Genomic DNA, 17065 nt, shown 5'->3' with positions numbered 1-17065 from the left:
TTGAAGAGGGCCGACTATGATGGAAAGCATGGACCTTACCCAACCCAAATGTGAGAAAGGCCAAGATCATGCCTAAAGTTGTGAAGATATAAAAAAGAAAGCTGCGCTGTATGATTATAGTGATCAAAGAATAAAGTGACTTGTAAGTGATTTATCTGGATAAATGGAGATATGAAAATTCCATATAGCCCACTAATACATAAATAATTATGCGTAATCACAAGTGAAATGTGCAAAAAATGATTAAATAAAAAACAAATAAAAATTGCAAAAGTTCTCCAACAAGGTCCAGTCCACTCCAATGGGCTGTTAAAAAGAAGCTCCACTGAATATACAGTTCATAATAGTATTTAAAGTGATGATTCCTCAACCCTGTATTCAGTAGTGACATGCGACCACAACACCAAAGAAGATGCGAAAGAGTGCGACAGGAAAGTTCCTCCATCAGTAATAATACTGCCGCTTACCAGCTTGTTAGATCTCTTGTTTAAGGAGATCACAAGTGCCTGTGGCTTTTTTTTATGTTATATTTAGTGTGTGTGTCTCACATTATAGTTGCAGCTTTTTTCAAATGATTTATTAGGATAGCGCAGTAAAATTACCTTTTACTAAAGTTGTGAAGAGTCTGCTGAGGAATTTTGGGGTATGGTGATCCAAGGATCAACTGAGGAAACGATTGTCAGACCTCAAATTGAGGGAGCAGGATCAGTACAGAATAATCAAGAGAGTGCTGCAAAAAAAGTATTTTGTTGTGTGTTCCTATTCTTCGTAACGTTCATGCTGCCCCATGTGCTTTTCTTTACATTTTAAAATGACTACTGATGTTCATGGGCACAGTAATCGGTCGTAGTAAACATTGTTCGTTCACCCACTTTAAGATGATTTTGGCAGATACAGGTTAACTACATTTGTATTTAAAAAGAGGTTTGTTGTCTAGATGGGTTTGTAACTACAATGAAATGTAAACTTGATTCAGTGTAAGGAGAGGAAACTCAGCAGCTGTTTACACATCTGGACGCAGGAGCACTAGTGTGGGACACCAGAACAAACTTTTTTGGGTGTCCTACACAGTTGCTCCAGTGGATACTAGGGGTGACACCATGTGTGATACATTTAACAAAAAAGGAAAGTATTCCAGCTTGAGAAAGGAAATAAAATGTTCTTCAGCTTGACACTCTGCCAAAACAGACAATTGTACGACACTTCGAAGCAATGTTTCATATTCCTATTTCTACCATCAAATATCTGTGTGCTAAGTATACCTATTTTTTATTCACATAGGGGAAAAAAGACTCGGGACATCTGAGGACACCAGGGACCCCCCACTTCATAAAGAAGGGGAAGTCACCAAAACACAAGCAGAGGATGAGGACGAAGAGGTTTATGAAGTTGGCCAAATTGTCACAACAGGTGAGTGTCTGAGACCACAGCTTCAGGTAAGAGATCTATGCCTGCAGATTTATAATATATGAAAGTGAAAGTGCCCAGATCCTCATCGGGGAGAGAATGGGGTACAATAGGGATTTAGAAAATATAAAGGAAAACATCAATGATGTTCAACAAAAAATGAAGAACATCATAGATGTTTTAGGCAGAATATAAAAAAATAACAACATTTTACTGTTTTATTGTGTATTTTTGAATTTAAAAAAAGGTTTTAATGTATTATAAAAGACAAATTTTGAAGATGCACACAGTGTGTCAACGTGTGCTATCTGCCATCGGGGGATATCAATGTACATGTTTTGTGGGTGCAACCCCTTCCTTCCAACTCAATTAGGTGAAAGGAAGGGGTTGTACCCCCAAAACACATCCATTGAACCCCCATGATGGAAGCTAGCACATGTTGACATTAGGCATGGGATCAGGAGGGTAATCACCATTTTTACTCTCAATTGGTGTGCATCTTCAAAATTTGGCTTTTACAGGGGTGACATCACCCCATCTGACGAAGGCAATATCAACACATTTTGGACATACTAATGTCTGATATTGCCTTCTCTTTATCAAAGTTGAATTTTGTAAGTTCTTGAGTTGTGTATGTTATGCTTTGAAACATGCCTGTTTAACCAAAAAAAGAATCTTTACAATGTGAAAAAAAAAATATACACCAAAGATGTTGGTTTGTTCAAAAACCCTTTTCTAACGCACATGTGAATGTGCTTTGAGTAAAATGTTTTCTACTCAACAATGTGTGACTTCTTCTTTCAATGCTCAATAGCAATTTTTGTAGTAAGTTGGTGTTTACAGTGAAAATGGGGTTTATTTACTAAAGGCAAATCCACTTTGCACTACAAGTGCACTTTCAGTGCAATTTCATGTGCACTTTTAAGTGTTGGAGTGCAAAGTGTATTTGCCTTTAGTAAATAACTCCCACAGTGCTTTATAATTTGCTACAACCACGCCATTTTCATGACTCCGCAAAATTCATTCATGGTGCTGAAAATGATTAATATTTTTGTCAGTAATGCATTACATACATTAACAACAAAAACAAGGTGTGTGTGTAGCAGACCCACAACATATTAATAGTTCGCTGAAGAAGAGATTGTCACCTCTTGTATCAAAAAAATTACATTTGCACTATTGAAGAAAATGTCCAAAAAGAAAAGCCCCTAGGAAGACAGCTTAAAAGAAACCCAGGCAGTAAATCAAAGGAAATCTTCTTTTAATTTAAGTTCAAAAATTGTTGATAAAATGTTTCTTAAACATTTTCTGGCATATCAATGTCCCCCCCCCCCCCACCCGCAAAGTACTCGACATACTTCTGTCTTACTTCGCGGGCGTTTTAGGGGGGCAAGCCAGGACGGCCAGTTTCAAGCACCGTCAGGGTTTCTTGTTGAAGTCCGGCCTCAGGCCCAACTGAGGCCACATAGTTGACTGAATTTCTCCTTAAATAGTTGTGTAGAATGCAGCATGCAAGGATTATATTGTTAAGTTTATATTCCGCCATGTTGATTGGCGTAAGGAATAGGCGGAACCAGCTGGCCATTATCCTGAAAACTTTCTCCACCACCCTTCTGGCTCTGGCCAGAAGGTAGTTATAAACCCTCTGGTCCGGGGTGAGGGTGCTCATGGCTTCAAAACGGTTGGCTGGTCAGAATGAACTAACAGAAAGCACTGAAAAACAGAAAGGCCGGAGCTGAAAATCAGAAACGAGCAGACAAGAACGCACTGAAAAACAAATACGTAATAGAAATACGAACCCACAAGCACAAAACGAAGAGCAGTAACGATCGGAAAAGCAGGAGGCTGAAAAGCGTGAACCATCTGTCACCAAACTTCTACTAACACGAGATTAGCGGAAGGAGCCCAAAGGGTGGCATACTTGGTATTGAACTTTCTCTTTCTAGTGCCGTCGCATGTGTTGTACGTCACCGCGTTCTTGACGTTCGGAATTTCCGACCAGCTTTGTGTGACCGTGTGTACGAGGCATAAGACAAGTTTGAGCCAACATCCGTCGGAAAAAAATCCATTAATTTTGTTGTCAGAGTGTCCGATCATGTGTTTGAGGCATAAGAGTGGCAAGGATGTGGAACTCCCTTCCACAGGCGTGGTCTCAGCGGGGGGCATCAATAGTTTCAAAAAACTATTAGATAAGCACCTGAATGACCACAACATACAGGGATATACAAGGTAATACTGAAATATAATCACACACATAGGTTGGACTTGATGGACTTGTATCTTTTTTCAACCTCACCTATTATGTAACTATGTAAATGTTACCTATTACATTGTAGATTTCTCTGTACCCCAAATCCCCAGAAGAAGGATTAACTCATTTAGGGTTGTACTCTGGGATCCCCCCAGCCGGTCCACTATATATAGGCAGCCACTGTGTGTTGTATCTCATAGTCTAGGGTACTTTTTCAGATGCTTTGTAGTCTCTGTATTTTTGTATTCTTGTATGTTATGTTTTTTTATGGACCATGGTCCATTTTACTATTGTATACAAATAAACTGGCTTCAGCCTTTTAAACCCTATTTACTCTGATCTTTAAACTGCCTGAAAGTCCCTGAGAGTTGTTTTTCATTGCATGTGCATGCAGTGTTTGTATTTTTCCAGTAATTGGGATGCTGGCATTCTCTAAGATATTCCACTTCTCTGCTGAATTGTCCTATGAACCACCAGTACCCCATAAGCGTTCAAGGGGCTATTCAATGAGTCAGGCTAAAAGATGCAATGCAGAACTTCAGCTGGACTGTCTAGGGGACAGGAGCCACACTGGAGCAGAGATTCTTCCAGCTCTGCAAGGGCAGGCCCAGAGGTGGTTTACGCCATGCCAGCTTGAGCCAGGAATGGTGGTGTGCGATAATGGCACTAAGCTCCTGTCCACCCTTCGACAGGGAAAGTTGACACATGTCCCATGCCTGGCACATGTCCTCAATTTGGTAGTGCAGGATTTCTTAAACAGATACCCAGGGTTGGAAGATCTGCTAAAGCAGGCCAGAAGAGTCTGTAGCCATTTCAGGCGGTCATATACAGCCAGTGCTCAAATGGCTGAAATTCAGCGGGAATTCCACCTGCCCATTAAACCGCCTGATTTGTGACATGCCCACCAGGTGGAACTCAACTTTGGCAAAGCTGCATGGCTGTACATGCAGCAGAGGGCCGTCAACAAGTATCTGTGTGAGTATGGCACAATGACAGGCTCAGGGCACTTGGCTTTTTTTTCCCTATGCTAAGGGCTGCTGATAAAGGATATGTGCACTGTACTGTCACCATTTGAGGAGGCAATAAGGATGGTGAGCCTGGAAAACCATGACAATGCATGTATCAGTGACACAATCCCTGTTGTGTTTCTGCTGGAGCAGACTCTGCATGGCATTATGGACAGGGCACTCGAGGCAGAGCAGTGGGAGGAAGAGGAGGACTTCTTTTCCTCTCAAGGCCCAATTTATGCAGACACCATTTTTGCGAAGCCACAGAACAGACAAGAGGAGAGGGAGGAGGAGGATTCTGGCAGTTTTGGAGGCATTGAAAGCAGAGGAAGACATACGTCAAACCTTAAGAGATGGTTTTCTGTCCCCAGAATCCTTAGGAGTAGTACATGGCAGGGAAGAGGCAGTTCCAGATACTGTAATCTACAAACTTGCACTGCATGGGCTCCCTCATTCTTTAAAGCCTGCGAAAGGACACAAGAATTTGTGGAATCAAGGAGAAGGAACACTATTGGTTGGCAACCCTCCTTGACCACCGTTACAAGGGGAAAGTCTTCTGTTGGTCAAGAGAGGAGTGGTGGAGAAGAGGGATGCCTCAGTGATGCATTTCAAATTTTTTTTTAGTCCTCGGCATCCAGGGCTTTCAGATTCCACAGCCCATCAGCAGCGTCTGCATCATATGGTGGGAGATTATCGAGGGGCGAAAACATGACTAGGGTAGCCAGATACCTTACTGCCCCAACAATACATGTAAAAACTTATACTCTACCATTAATGACGCTGACACTTGAATGGATGTAAATGGCCTTTACGGCCTTTATTAACAAAACCAATAACTGTAACTTTTATTTTTAAATATTTTAAAACTGAATTTACATATTCAAAATATTCAAAGATTTGAAACTTTTGGTTTTCTGGTCCCTGACGACCCTCTTTTACTTTTTGAGCCTGTAGCCCCTTGTTGTTAGCATCTGCCCCCAACTCGCCTCGGGGACACACTAACTGACCACAGACCCCCCATTTATTACCGGTTGGTCCAAAACAGACACTAGACCAACCGGACTACTCCATCCTGGGATGTGTCCCAACGTTTTTAAAAAACCTCGTTTTCATATATATCTATAAAACCATAGACATATATGTACTCCTGTCATCAAGGACCTACGCCACCGCAGCAGAAGTGTGACACCTTACACTTGTGCCTGCAGCCAAACTAATAATGCTCTCCTGATGCCATCCTCCAATCCCAAAGCCCAAAGATCAATTCCCACTGGATTAAGATGAACACCATCCCCTCTAAGGTACATCCAAGTGTCAACTTCCAACTCCCAATGTCGTATAACTATGCCGCCATTGCGAGAAATAAACTTGCCAACCTCTTTATTAACTTTTATTCGGGACTTGTTTAGTTTTTCCCATGAACGGGCCCCCCTCCAGTACATGCGGGCTACAATATCCGACTATACAAACAGCATATTAGGAAAAGATGCCCTAAGCCTGAGGAAATCCCACTGGATGTCTTTTATTACCTGCCTCATTGGTCTGCTCCCCAGATCATTTCCTCCCACATGCAAGACTAATATATCCGGGGCCCTGTCAAGTCTGGAAAAATGATGAACCTCCAGAACTACTTGCTGCCAACGCATACCAGGTATGCCGAGCCATCTCACGGTGCCCTCCTCCCTCTTAATCCTAAGTTGCCTACCGTCAGGTCTGACGTCCGCCCTTCTTGCCCCCCAAAAAACATATGAATGTCCCAGTATCCAAATGAGACATCTAGGGAGATCTGCAACGACATAAAAGAAAAATACCAGCGACACTCAAAAAACCCGGCCGTCCCCCAAAGTACATACACAAAACAATCACATTAAGTGTGGGCGAACATACAATTGGTACCTACAGGACTCCCATCTGCCTATCCTCTTTATTACCGTTTCAGGAAGTCCCCACCGAGAAGCCTCATGGCCGCACCTATGCGGAACGAATGCCCTGCGTATTCCCCCGGAGGGAGACCACCTGCTGTTAAGCACTTCCTCATAACCGGCGTGAACTGAAATCTGGAGAGGCACTGTCCATCCCTGTGGATGAACAATGCCCCCCCCTATTGGCCGAATGTCCAGGAACTGTCGTAAAGCTGTCACTGGACACAACTGAGGATCCTGCCCACGAAGCAATTCTACCCTGACCCCTTTTCCTTCTTGATCATTTTTTGAATGAGTAATACAAATCAGCACCGACTGCTCCGAACACGGAACGTCATCCAACTTCAAACCTCCCACTACCTTTTTTGACGGTGAAACTAATTCCCCAATGCGGAACGTCCCAAAAAATGCCAAAATGAAGGCCGCTCTAAACAGCACTTGTTCGAAGTGATCCGAACACACCTTCCGCAAACTTGAAATAATTGTACTTAACACCGCAAACGACACAGAGCGTCTGGAGTCTTGTTTGTGCAAACCTTTTCTATAGCCCCTCAACGCCCTATGAACCAAAAAGGATTTTTTAACATCCCGTAACCCTTTTAATTGAAACCAAAAGGCTAACGCTGCCATCTTCTTACCTATCACAGATCCGGACACCCCTAGCGAATAATTTTTACAAATAAAACACAACACCCCTACCTGCATATCCTCCGAATCCTCAGACCCTCCTACCTCTGCCATCAATGTCAACCATTCCTGTCATATTTTGCAATAGGCCTTCCAGGTTCCAGCGCTGAGCGACTGTCGTATCAATCCCGCGGTGATTCCAGCGCAATTCTCCACAATTCCGCCGGGCATGTTTCCCCTATCCGCTTCGCCTCCAGTGCCAGCCTGCGAACTTCTTCCCACTGGAAACGAGACAAAGCATCCGCTAGCTTATTGTCCACCCCAGGGATATGTACCGCATACACAAAAGCATTAATGCGCAAACTGAGCACCAGGTATCTCAACAGTCTAACAACTGGCGGGGAAGAAGCCGAGATGCTATTAATCGCCCAAACCACCCCCAAATTATCGCAGTTAAAACGAACTTTCTTGTTCCGTAATTCTTCCCCCCCACAGCTCAACAGCCAAAACAATGGGAAATAGCTCCAGCAACACCAAATTGCAGAGGAAACCCGCTTCCCTCCAACTGTCAGGCCAAGGCCCCGCACACCACCTACCTCGGCAATACGCACCGTACCCCGCTGATCCTGCCGCATCCGTAAACAATTCCAGGTCAGCGTTGCTGACCGGACCTGTTTGCCACATGGAACGCCCATTGAAACATTCCAAGAATGCGTCCCATACTTTTAAATCTGCCTGTAATTCTCTCGTCAATCTGATGAAGTGATTGGGAACCTTCACCCCAGCCGTGGCTGCCGCCAGCCGCCTACAGAATATCCGCCCCATGGGAATGATTCTGCATGCAAAATTACGTTTTCCCAACAAGGTTCGCAGCTCCTTCAAACACAGCTTTTTCCTCACAACCGCCCTACTCACCTCTTCTCGTAAGGACACCACCTTATCCTCATGCAGCCTACATTCCATGGCCATGGAATCAATGGTAATGTCCAAAAACACCAACTCGGACTTTGGGCCCTCTGTCTTGTCCGCCGCCAACGGGATCCCAAATTTTTCAGCTAAGTGTTGCACCGTCCCTAGCAACACCCCGCAACAGCGGGATTCAGGGGGGCCTATACACAAAAAATCATCCAAATAATGGATAATTTAATTAACCCCCGCCACCTCCCTAACCGCCCATTCAAAGAATGAGCTAAACGCCTCAAACAGTGCACAGGAAATCGAACAACCCATAGGAAGGCATCGGTCGACAAAATACGACCCTTGCCAACAACATCCTAACAGATAAACGCTTTGGGGGTGTACCGGCAATAGTCTAAATGCCGATTCAACATCCGTTTTTGTCATACCTCCTAACCCATGCGACAGCCGCATCAAATGATGTATAGGTAACCGCACAAGATTGGGGGTCGATACCATCATTCACTGAACCGCCCTTTGGGTAGGATAGATGATGTATCATTCTATATTGACCCACCTCCTTTTTTGGAACCACTCCCAACGGGGAAACTATTAACCCTGCCAATGGCGGATCTGGAAATGGTCCAGCCATGCGCCCCAACGCAACTTCCTTGGACAATTTTGCCGACACCACCTCTGGATGTCGGAGTGCCGACCTCAAGTTTTCGGCCACCGGCTGAATCTCCCGAACCGAACTGGGAATTTGAAAACCTTCCCTAAACCCTGATTCCAATAATTGCGCCGCCGCTCTATCAGGATATCTATTTAGGAACGGTAGCATCTTTTCTAACCTCACCGGCGTCATCCCTTTTTCCAGCAACGTCACCAGTGCGACCCTTACCTTGTCTGAAACATCGTGCGAACGCATGCGTCCCGCTACATCCCGAGCATTCGTGTTTAAATCGACATGAGTTCCTGAACCGACGGGTACTTTCATTGAACTGCCAGAACACCCCTTTCTTTTTTGGGGCCGGCGATCCAACTGAGGTGGTGCCGCCGGCCCCCCCTGGAAAAAACGGACTCGTAGCCCTGGAAGAAGTCATCAACTTCATCCACAGACTAATATCCTTATGGTCCCACCTAATCGAGGGGCGAATGGCCTTACACTGACGAAATTGTTCGTCATACCGAAGCCATGCTAAGCCTCCATACACCCTATGTGCCTCACTAATCGCCTCCAGGTAACAGAATAGTGCTGAGCAATTCTCGGGGGCTTTTTCCCCGATCACGCTTACCAAAATCGCAAACGCTTGCAACCAATTAGCAAACGTCCGCGGAATGAGTCTGTACCTCCTCTTTTCTTCCTCTTCCTTCCTACTTTCATCCGGCTTTACCCTGTCTAAATTAAACTTTTCTAGCGGAAGCAGGGAAAAAATCTCCACATATTCGTTTTTCCAAATTTTTTCCCTGACCTCCTTCTTTAAATGCGCTCCTAGAGGTCCCTCAAAGCACACGTACACCTCACACCTCGCCGCATCAGCCAGCCTCACTCTATCTGCGTCCTTCTCCTGCGGTGTGGTCACTGTTGACTCTCCCACGCCGTCACTTCCCGTCTGCGTCTCCACAGTTGTCGCCGTCCTGCGCGGGGGATCCGTCACAGCAGGGGGCTCCCGTACACTTGCAGTTTGTGACATCCAGGGAGTAGTTGGGGGCGAGGGCTGCTGAACCCTATTCTCAAGTCGCCGCAGCAACTCCCTCACTGAGTCCCATAACCCCTCATCCCCCCAGTGTACTCTGCCTAGCCCCACCACCCCTATTCCTATTCTCCTCTACCAACCTGGGTGCATTTTTACTTAAAGAAGAAACAGTTTTCTTACCTGGCTGCCTAAGGCGAGAGGACCCATCAGCCGTCTGTCCAGACTCCATCGCTGCCTCCTGCGGATCGTTACACAGCTCACCCTCCTCGCTGTTGCTGCTGTCGCTGTCCCGTTGTCTCTCGTGCTGTGGGCTCTGCACCGACCTTCCATCCCTGCTGCTTCTGGAAGCCTGAGCGACCGGAGGGGGGGGCGACGAACCTGTGAGGGCTCTGTCCTCTCTGCACACTCCGCTCGGCGGTGACGTCATCAACAGGCGCCACAGCCGACGATCCCGCCGCCTCATGGCCAACCCTCCCAGGCCCAGAACTGAACCTGGAGGCGGGGCCTCCCAACCGCCGTGGAGTAACTGACGAATCTCCTCCAGGAGGTAAGATGGCGCTGTCACGTGGAGAGCCGCCGGCCGCATCAAAGGAATGGCCGGCGCTCGATCGACCCCTCCTCCCACGCTGGGCAGCCACTCCGACCGGAGCCTCGCCGGAGGTGGCCGCCTGCTGGCTCAATGAACGGGAACTCCTGGGGGGGACGGCCTGGTAGTTGGTACACTGTCCTCCCTGCCTGCACCAAGCTGTAAACGGTGCCGACTCGCAGGCCCCCCCGGGCTGACCGAGCGGACTGCTTAGCGGGGGGTCCTGAGGGGGTCCGACCGTGACTCCCCAGTCTCCGGTGAGGCCTGCGAGTGTTGTCGGGGCTGAGGCGCTCCGGAGGCCTGGACCTCCTAGCCCGTACAGAGGCAGGCCGAGAACTGGATGGGCCCTGTCCTACCCCCTGCAGCGTGGAAGCAATCTGGCTCTGAAGCCAGGCAGAGCCATGAGTCTCTGCTGCTTCCCTCAACTGCGACCACAGAGAATCTAAATCGCTCATCCTGTACCTACTTCTCACAGGGGACAACTTTCTTCCTGGCTATCTCTCCTACGACTGACCTTTCCACTCCCCTCAGCTACTTTCCACACTTACCCACTCCTCCCCTCTGCATTACTCCCCCAATCCCAACAGGGAACATAATTCCCTAAAAACTCCTCCTTATTCTTAACCCTTTCCTAAGCTACTTGCACCCTGTCATGCTGCACTGCGCATTCACTTCATTACAGCTCCGTACATGTCTGACATGCAAAGCTTTCCAGTTGACGATCTAATGGGTTACTGGGTCATGAGAATAGACCACTGCCAAGAACTTGCCCAGTATGCAATTGAGCTGCTGGGCTGCCTTGCATCCAGCGTGCTTTCTGAATGGGATTCAAGTGCTGCTGGAGGTTTTGTGACTGATAAAAAAGCGCATCTGTCCACAGCCTCCATTGACTGGCTGATATTTATCAAAATGAATCATTCCTGGATTAGCAGCAGCTATTAAGCTTCTGATGCCAATGTTGCTGATTAAGTGTTTTCTGGATCTGGAATCTCTGCAAGACTGTCTATGCTGCCTAGTTTTGTGGAAGTTGCTTTTATCTGGAAGACATTTTTGGTATAGGTTTCATGGACCAATTTTTCTGCACCTGTTTGACAGGTGCATATAATTAACATTTTTGAAAATTCTTATTTTCATCAAGCGTACCCCTATAGGGTTACGGTGTGAAGGCATCACCAACACCCAAAGCCCAATTTTTTATGCACTGTTACTTGAACAGACACCAGAATTTACCAAAAAAATCTCTAATCTTGTTCTGAATGCACTAAAATGTGGCCTCATCATACAGACTGGCTCCCCAAGCTGTTTTTTCATAAAATAAAGAAAGGTTTCAGGGAAAATGTCATTTTTTTTGCTTTGTAAATGTCAATTTTTGCTGCAAGTTCTATACATGGTACAGATGCACCACTTTACAGGCAAGGGGACCCCCCAGGCACTATATTTAAAGGAATTTTTCAGTTTTTTCACTGCTCATTTAACCTCCTTGCCTCCGTGCTATAGCCGAATGACGGCTACAGCATGGACCTACGTTGCCAGGGCGCCATCATGTGACGTCCTCCCGTGCATGAGCTGCCTGCGTGCCCCCTGGGGGATGCGCGCGTCACACTGTGTGATCACTGAGTCAATGATCCCGGCCCCTTACCATGTGATCAACTGTCAGCCAATGACAGCTGATCACGTGATGTAAACAGAAGATCCGTAACTGCTTTTTTTTCTCCTTCCAAAGAGGAAGAGCCACACCTGTACCCACCAGTGCTGTCTGCCAGTGCCCACCAGTGCATATCAGTGCCACCTATCAATGCCCACCAGTGCCACCTATCAATGCCCACCAGTGGTGCCAATCAGTGCCAATCAATGCCACCTAGCAGTGCTGCCTATCAGTGGCACCTACCAGTGCCCATCAGTGCCCATCAGTGCCGCCCATCAATGCCACCTATCAATGCCCACCTGTGTCACTTCATCAGTGCCCACCAGTGCCACCCAACTGTCCATCAGTGCCGTCTTATCATCAATGAAGGAGAAAAATTACCTGTTTGCAAAATTTTATAACAAAACATAAAACAGTTTTGTATGTTTTTTTCAAAATTTGCAGTCTTTTTTCGTTTTTTTTTAAACAAAAAAATAAAAAACCCAGCAGTGATTAAATACCACCAAAAGAAAGCTTATTTGTGGGAAAAAAATGATAAAAATTTAATTTGGGTACAGTGTTGCATGACCGCGCAATTGTCATTCAAAGTGTGACAGCGCTGAAAGCTGAAAAATTGGTCTGGGCAGAAAGGGGGTTTAAGTGCTCAGTAAGCAAGTGGTTAAAAATTATATTTTTTACAAACTTTTTTGTCATTGATACATGCCCCCCAGGGCAGTACTCTGACCCCCATACCCTTTGTATGCCCAATAACTTGCCTTCAAAATGGGCACTTTTGATTTTTCCAGTTTGGGTCCCAAAGACTTCAATGGGGTTTGTTATTCGGCACAAACTTTTGCAATGTTTAAAAGCTCTGGCGTGAACCGAACCGGGAGGTGATCGGCACATCTCTACTGGCTAAGCTGTATTTTTGACTATTTGAGCTTTTGAAGACACCTGCCAATTTAAAATAATGCATATTTCTCCTTTCTGTTATATAGCTGAAATAGTTCCCACAAAACTAAGACCAGTCTAAACTTAGTAATATAATATTTTCGGCTATGTGCCACTTATTTGATAATAAGTTATCTGATCTTGCACATAAAGTTCAGTAGAAATGTATGTGACCCCTATATGCAAACATAACCTCTAACACAGGTAAGTAAAGCCCTTCATAATTGTTTATAAAATGTTTTTTCTCATGTAATTTAATACCAAAGAAATCTACCCCCCCCACACACACACACACACACACACACACACACACACACACTTCCCCCACTCCCTATGCATGCGTATCTTGACCAGCAGCCAAGGCATCTGTCTTTTTTTTTTTTCTTTACATTCTACATCAGGGATATGCAATTAGCGGACACCTCCAGCTGAACTACAAGTCCCATGAGGCATAGCAAGACTCTGACAGCCACAAACATGACACCCAGAGGCAGAGGCATGATGGGACTTGTAGTTTTGCAACAGCTGCAGGTCCGCTAATTGCATATCCCTGTTCCAAGTCCTTTTATGGGACCACGTTAAAAAAACAGAGATGCCTAGGATGTCTATGGTTAGCTACCTGCTGCACAGGCGTGGTCAGTGTACAGAAGCTTTGTGTTGTGAGAATGATGCACTGGAGGCAGCTGGCATGAGGCAAGTTTGGATCTGAAGAGGGTGGGGTGTTTAGCTTGGGGGAGGGGGGATTTATAAATCTTTATCACTCAAAACGTGATTTATTTGCAATTGTCCTTTAATCTGAATTTCACAAGAAATGTCTGTGAAAAATCAACAAAATGCATTTCATTTATGTAAATAACATACAAGCATACCTCCCAACTGTCTCTGACTTTGAGGGACTGTCCCTGACTGTCCCTTTGCCCCTCCTTCCTCTTCATTTGTCCCTCATTTTGGTATAATCTATATAGTTGTATATAAAATGCACTATTTATCTATCAAAAAGTGTTTCTCAGTGTCAAACCTTTCATCCAATTTCTAAATTGCTGCATTTGTAAATTCCAAAAGCCAATATAAAGGAATAGTAGTGGTAATAAAAGGCACTTGTGGGTTTAACCAATCATTTTTTTTTGTATAATTCTCCTTTAAGAGGGCATGACAGGGGGGGTGCCTTATGACTACATACTTTTGCTATTGGGACGTCCCTCATTCCCATTTTAGAAAGTTGGGAGGTATGTACTAGCAGGGTATCATGCTAAGGAAAAAGATAATTTATAAACATACATTTGTCTAATTTACACATATATGTAATATAGTTCTTTTTTGTTATTCTCCTTCAAATTATATACTGCTATCACAATTTTTTATTTTTTTATCAAAGGGGAAGCAATATCTTACACTTTGACTCAGACACACATGATGTTCGCCCCATATTCCCCAGCGCTGTCACTGCTGTTGCTGTCTCCACCTAGAGCCGAGTGTCCAGAAGAGAAGGGGACAATCTGTGGAGCTGGGGAGGTGGGAGACGTAGGGGGACTTGGGGTGGAGCATAGAGCTGGAAACAGAAAATGAAAATGAGATAATGCAGAAATCATGAAAGGTGTTTTTGTGCTTATGACAGAAAAATGGAGCAATGGAAATCAGCATCTTACACAATTCAACCACAAAACTCTCCTACCCCCAGAATAAGATGTCAACGTTTCAGAAATGTAAGGCTCTAGTTAAACACAAATTGCACTCAGTGTCAAATACCTGGTCAACCTATGCAATTTCTCAATGCATAATTGAATGTCATGGCACCTGCTTTTATTACAAAGTTCTTCTATTATTAAAGAGTCACTGAAAAGGGCCAAGCAAACATTTTTAAAAGAGAAGTATGGAATGGTTTTTTTTTTTTTTTTTTTTTTTAATCACACTTACCTAGGTGAATGCAGCCTCTGTCCCCCGCCAGGTCTAACACTAAAAACTGAGCGATCAAACACCGCTGGTCTCTTGGTTCTCAGAGCTCCCTGACAGAGAGTTGGTAACTGTCAGTCACTGGTTCTCTGCTCTGCCCCCCCCCCCCCCCACTCTGCACTCACTGGAGCGCTGGGCAGTGGAGGGTGCGGGAGCGGCCGGCTCAGGCTCTCAGCGGTCGCAATCTTTCCCGAGCCTGGACCAGCTGCGTGACGTCAGCTGTCTACTGAAAACAGGTCAGAGAAATGCAGAACAGACTGCACTCCTGTGATCCACAGGAGAAGTACAGCCACACAAGCTTTGGCTGTACTTCTCCTTTAATTAAAATATTGACTATTACAAAAATATATATTTAGCTTTAGTAACAACTAAGGGATCATTTAAAATGTTCTCTGCTGGACACCACAGCGTTTACTCCACACTGTACCTTTGTTGTACAATTCATTTAAAAAACTTGTGGAACCTGCAGTGTCCTTTCCATAACACTACAGAGAATACTCTGATATGAAAAAAGTGCAGTTTCCAATACATATAAACATAAAAAAGAAAGTATGCCCACATATAATAACAATGCTTCAAGGTTCAAGAAATATTGAAGGTGTAACCTATGAATGTATTTCAATGAGCACACCTCTTACATAACTTAACTTAAAGGGGTTGTAAAGGTAATTTTTTTTTTTTTAAAAATAACAAACATGTTATACTTACCTTCACTGTGCAGCTCGTTCTGCACAGAGTGGCCCCGAACCTGGTCTTCTGGGGTCCCTCGGCGGCTGTTTCAGCTCCTCCCCGCAAGCATTTACCACCTTAATGCGAGCTCCCTCGCATGGTGGTGAGTGCTTGCGGGCGCGCTCCCGTCATACAGCCGGCGGCTATAGCCGCTCGCTGTATCACTCGGCCCCGCCCCCCGGCTCGCCGCGTCATCGGATGTGATTGACAGCAGCGCGAGCCAATGGCTGCGCTGCTTTCAATCCATCCACTGCAGCCAATCAGCGACCAGGCTGAGCTGCAATGAAGATGACGAGGACGAGCAGCGAAGATTCGAGGCGTCAGGTAAGTAAAACGGGGGGCCTGGGGGCGGCGGTCCTGTCAAAAGTTTTTTCACCTTAATGCATAGAATGCATTAAGGTGAAAAAATTTTTACCTTTACAACCCCTTTAATGAGCTATCGCAAAATATTCAACAAAAAAGATATAAATAGAGAGTATACCTGTGCCCATTTTCCCTGTCGTTCCTGTAGGTGCAATATGGAGAGAGAGGGAACATGGGATGACAAGACGATAAATCCATTGCATAGGTCCCCATGAGTTATGAACCCAACGTAGGTGAGAAGGTGTAGCGGGAAGCCGGAACGGCTGTCAAAATTCTACCACATCCCCTCCCACACTGTACTTGTAGCATAAGGTCTTTTACTGTATAGCTCACTGCAGGGCTTTTTTTCTCAAACAATAGGTACTTAGGTAGGTACTGGAACTTAACCACGGCCCCACAAAACCCCTTCCCCTACACACACCCTCCAAATCACATCAAATAGTGGGTGTGTTCAATCAAATTTCACGAAAACAGTAGGAGGGTCTTAAGGGGGCATTAAATACCAGGATTGCATTACATACAGAGTGCAGAGCTGTCACTTGTAAACACAGAAACCAGACTTCTGTGTTTACAAGTGATAGTGGTGAGCAGGCACGAAAGGGTCTGAGACAGAGGTGGTGGAACTGAGTTCCACCAAGTTCCCCCTGAAAAAAAGCCCTGGCTCACTGGCAGATCAAAAGGAAAATATAAGAAAAGCCAGTGGGCGTATACAGGATGGGAGAAGCTGATCATAGGTTCCCACCCAGTGTTCTCTCATCAGTAAGGATGCATTGTACATCCTAATTCATGAGAAAATGAGGAAATAAAAAGACCCATCCACACAGACCCAGGGGTGATGGGAGGAGCAGGGCACATATACAGTATGTGCACAGGAGAAGGGAGCTGGACACGGGGGGGGGGAGGGGGCTGGCAGTGCAGCTGTAAGTGCTCTGGGGTCTCAGCTCACAGTCTACAATGATCATAGTACAGGCAACCACACTAAGACTCCATTTCCACTAGTGCAAATGGTCATGCGACTTTGGGCACAAAGTCGCATGACAAGTCAAAGCCCATT

At 45.4% G+C, this 17065-nt stretch overlaps 1 protein-coding gene across 5 annotated transcripts in view; it reads right to left on the bottom strand.

Annotated features, from left to right (window-relative positions):
* PLEKHA6 (pleckstrin homology domain containing A6) overlaps nt 1-17065 on the bottom strand; it is a 1624617-nt gene that overhangs the window by 70354 nt on the left and 1537198 nt on the right. For all 5 annotated transcript variants that reach the window (XM_073615840.1, XM_073615839.1, XM_073615838.1 and 2 more), the window contains one exon: nt 14362-14518. In XM_073615840.1, coding sequence (XP_073471941.1) covers nt 14370-14518 — 149 coding nt within the window. In that variant the 3' untranslated portion in view covers nt 14362-14369. The remainder of the gene's footprint in view (nt 1-14361; nt 14519-17065) is intronic.

This window comes from Aquarana catesbeiana, linkage group LG02 (genome assembly GCF_042186555.1).
Source record: "Aquarana catesbeiana isolate 2022-GZ linkage group LG02, ASM4218655v1, whole genome shotgun sequence".
Taxonomy (NCBI): Eukaryota; Metazoa; Chordata; class Amphibia; order Anura; family Ranidae; genus Aquarana; species Aquarana catesbeiana.
Note: the sequence above shows the minus strand (reverse complement) of the source record. Positions and strands in the feature narration are given on the sequence as shown.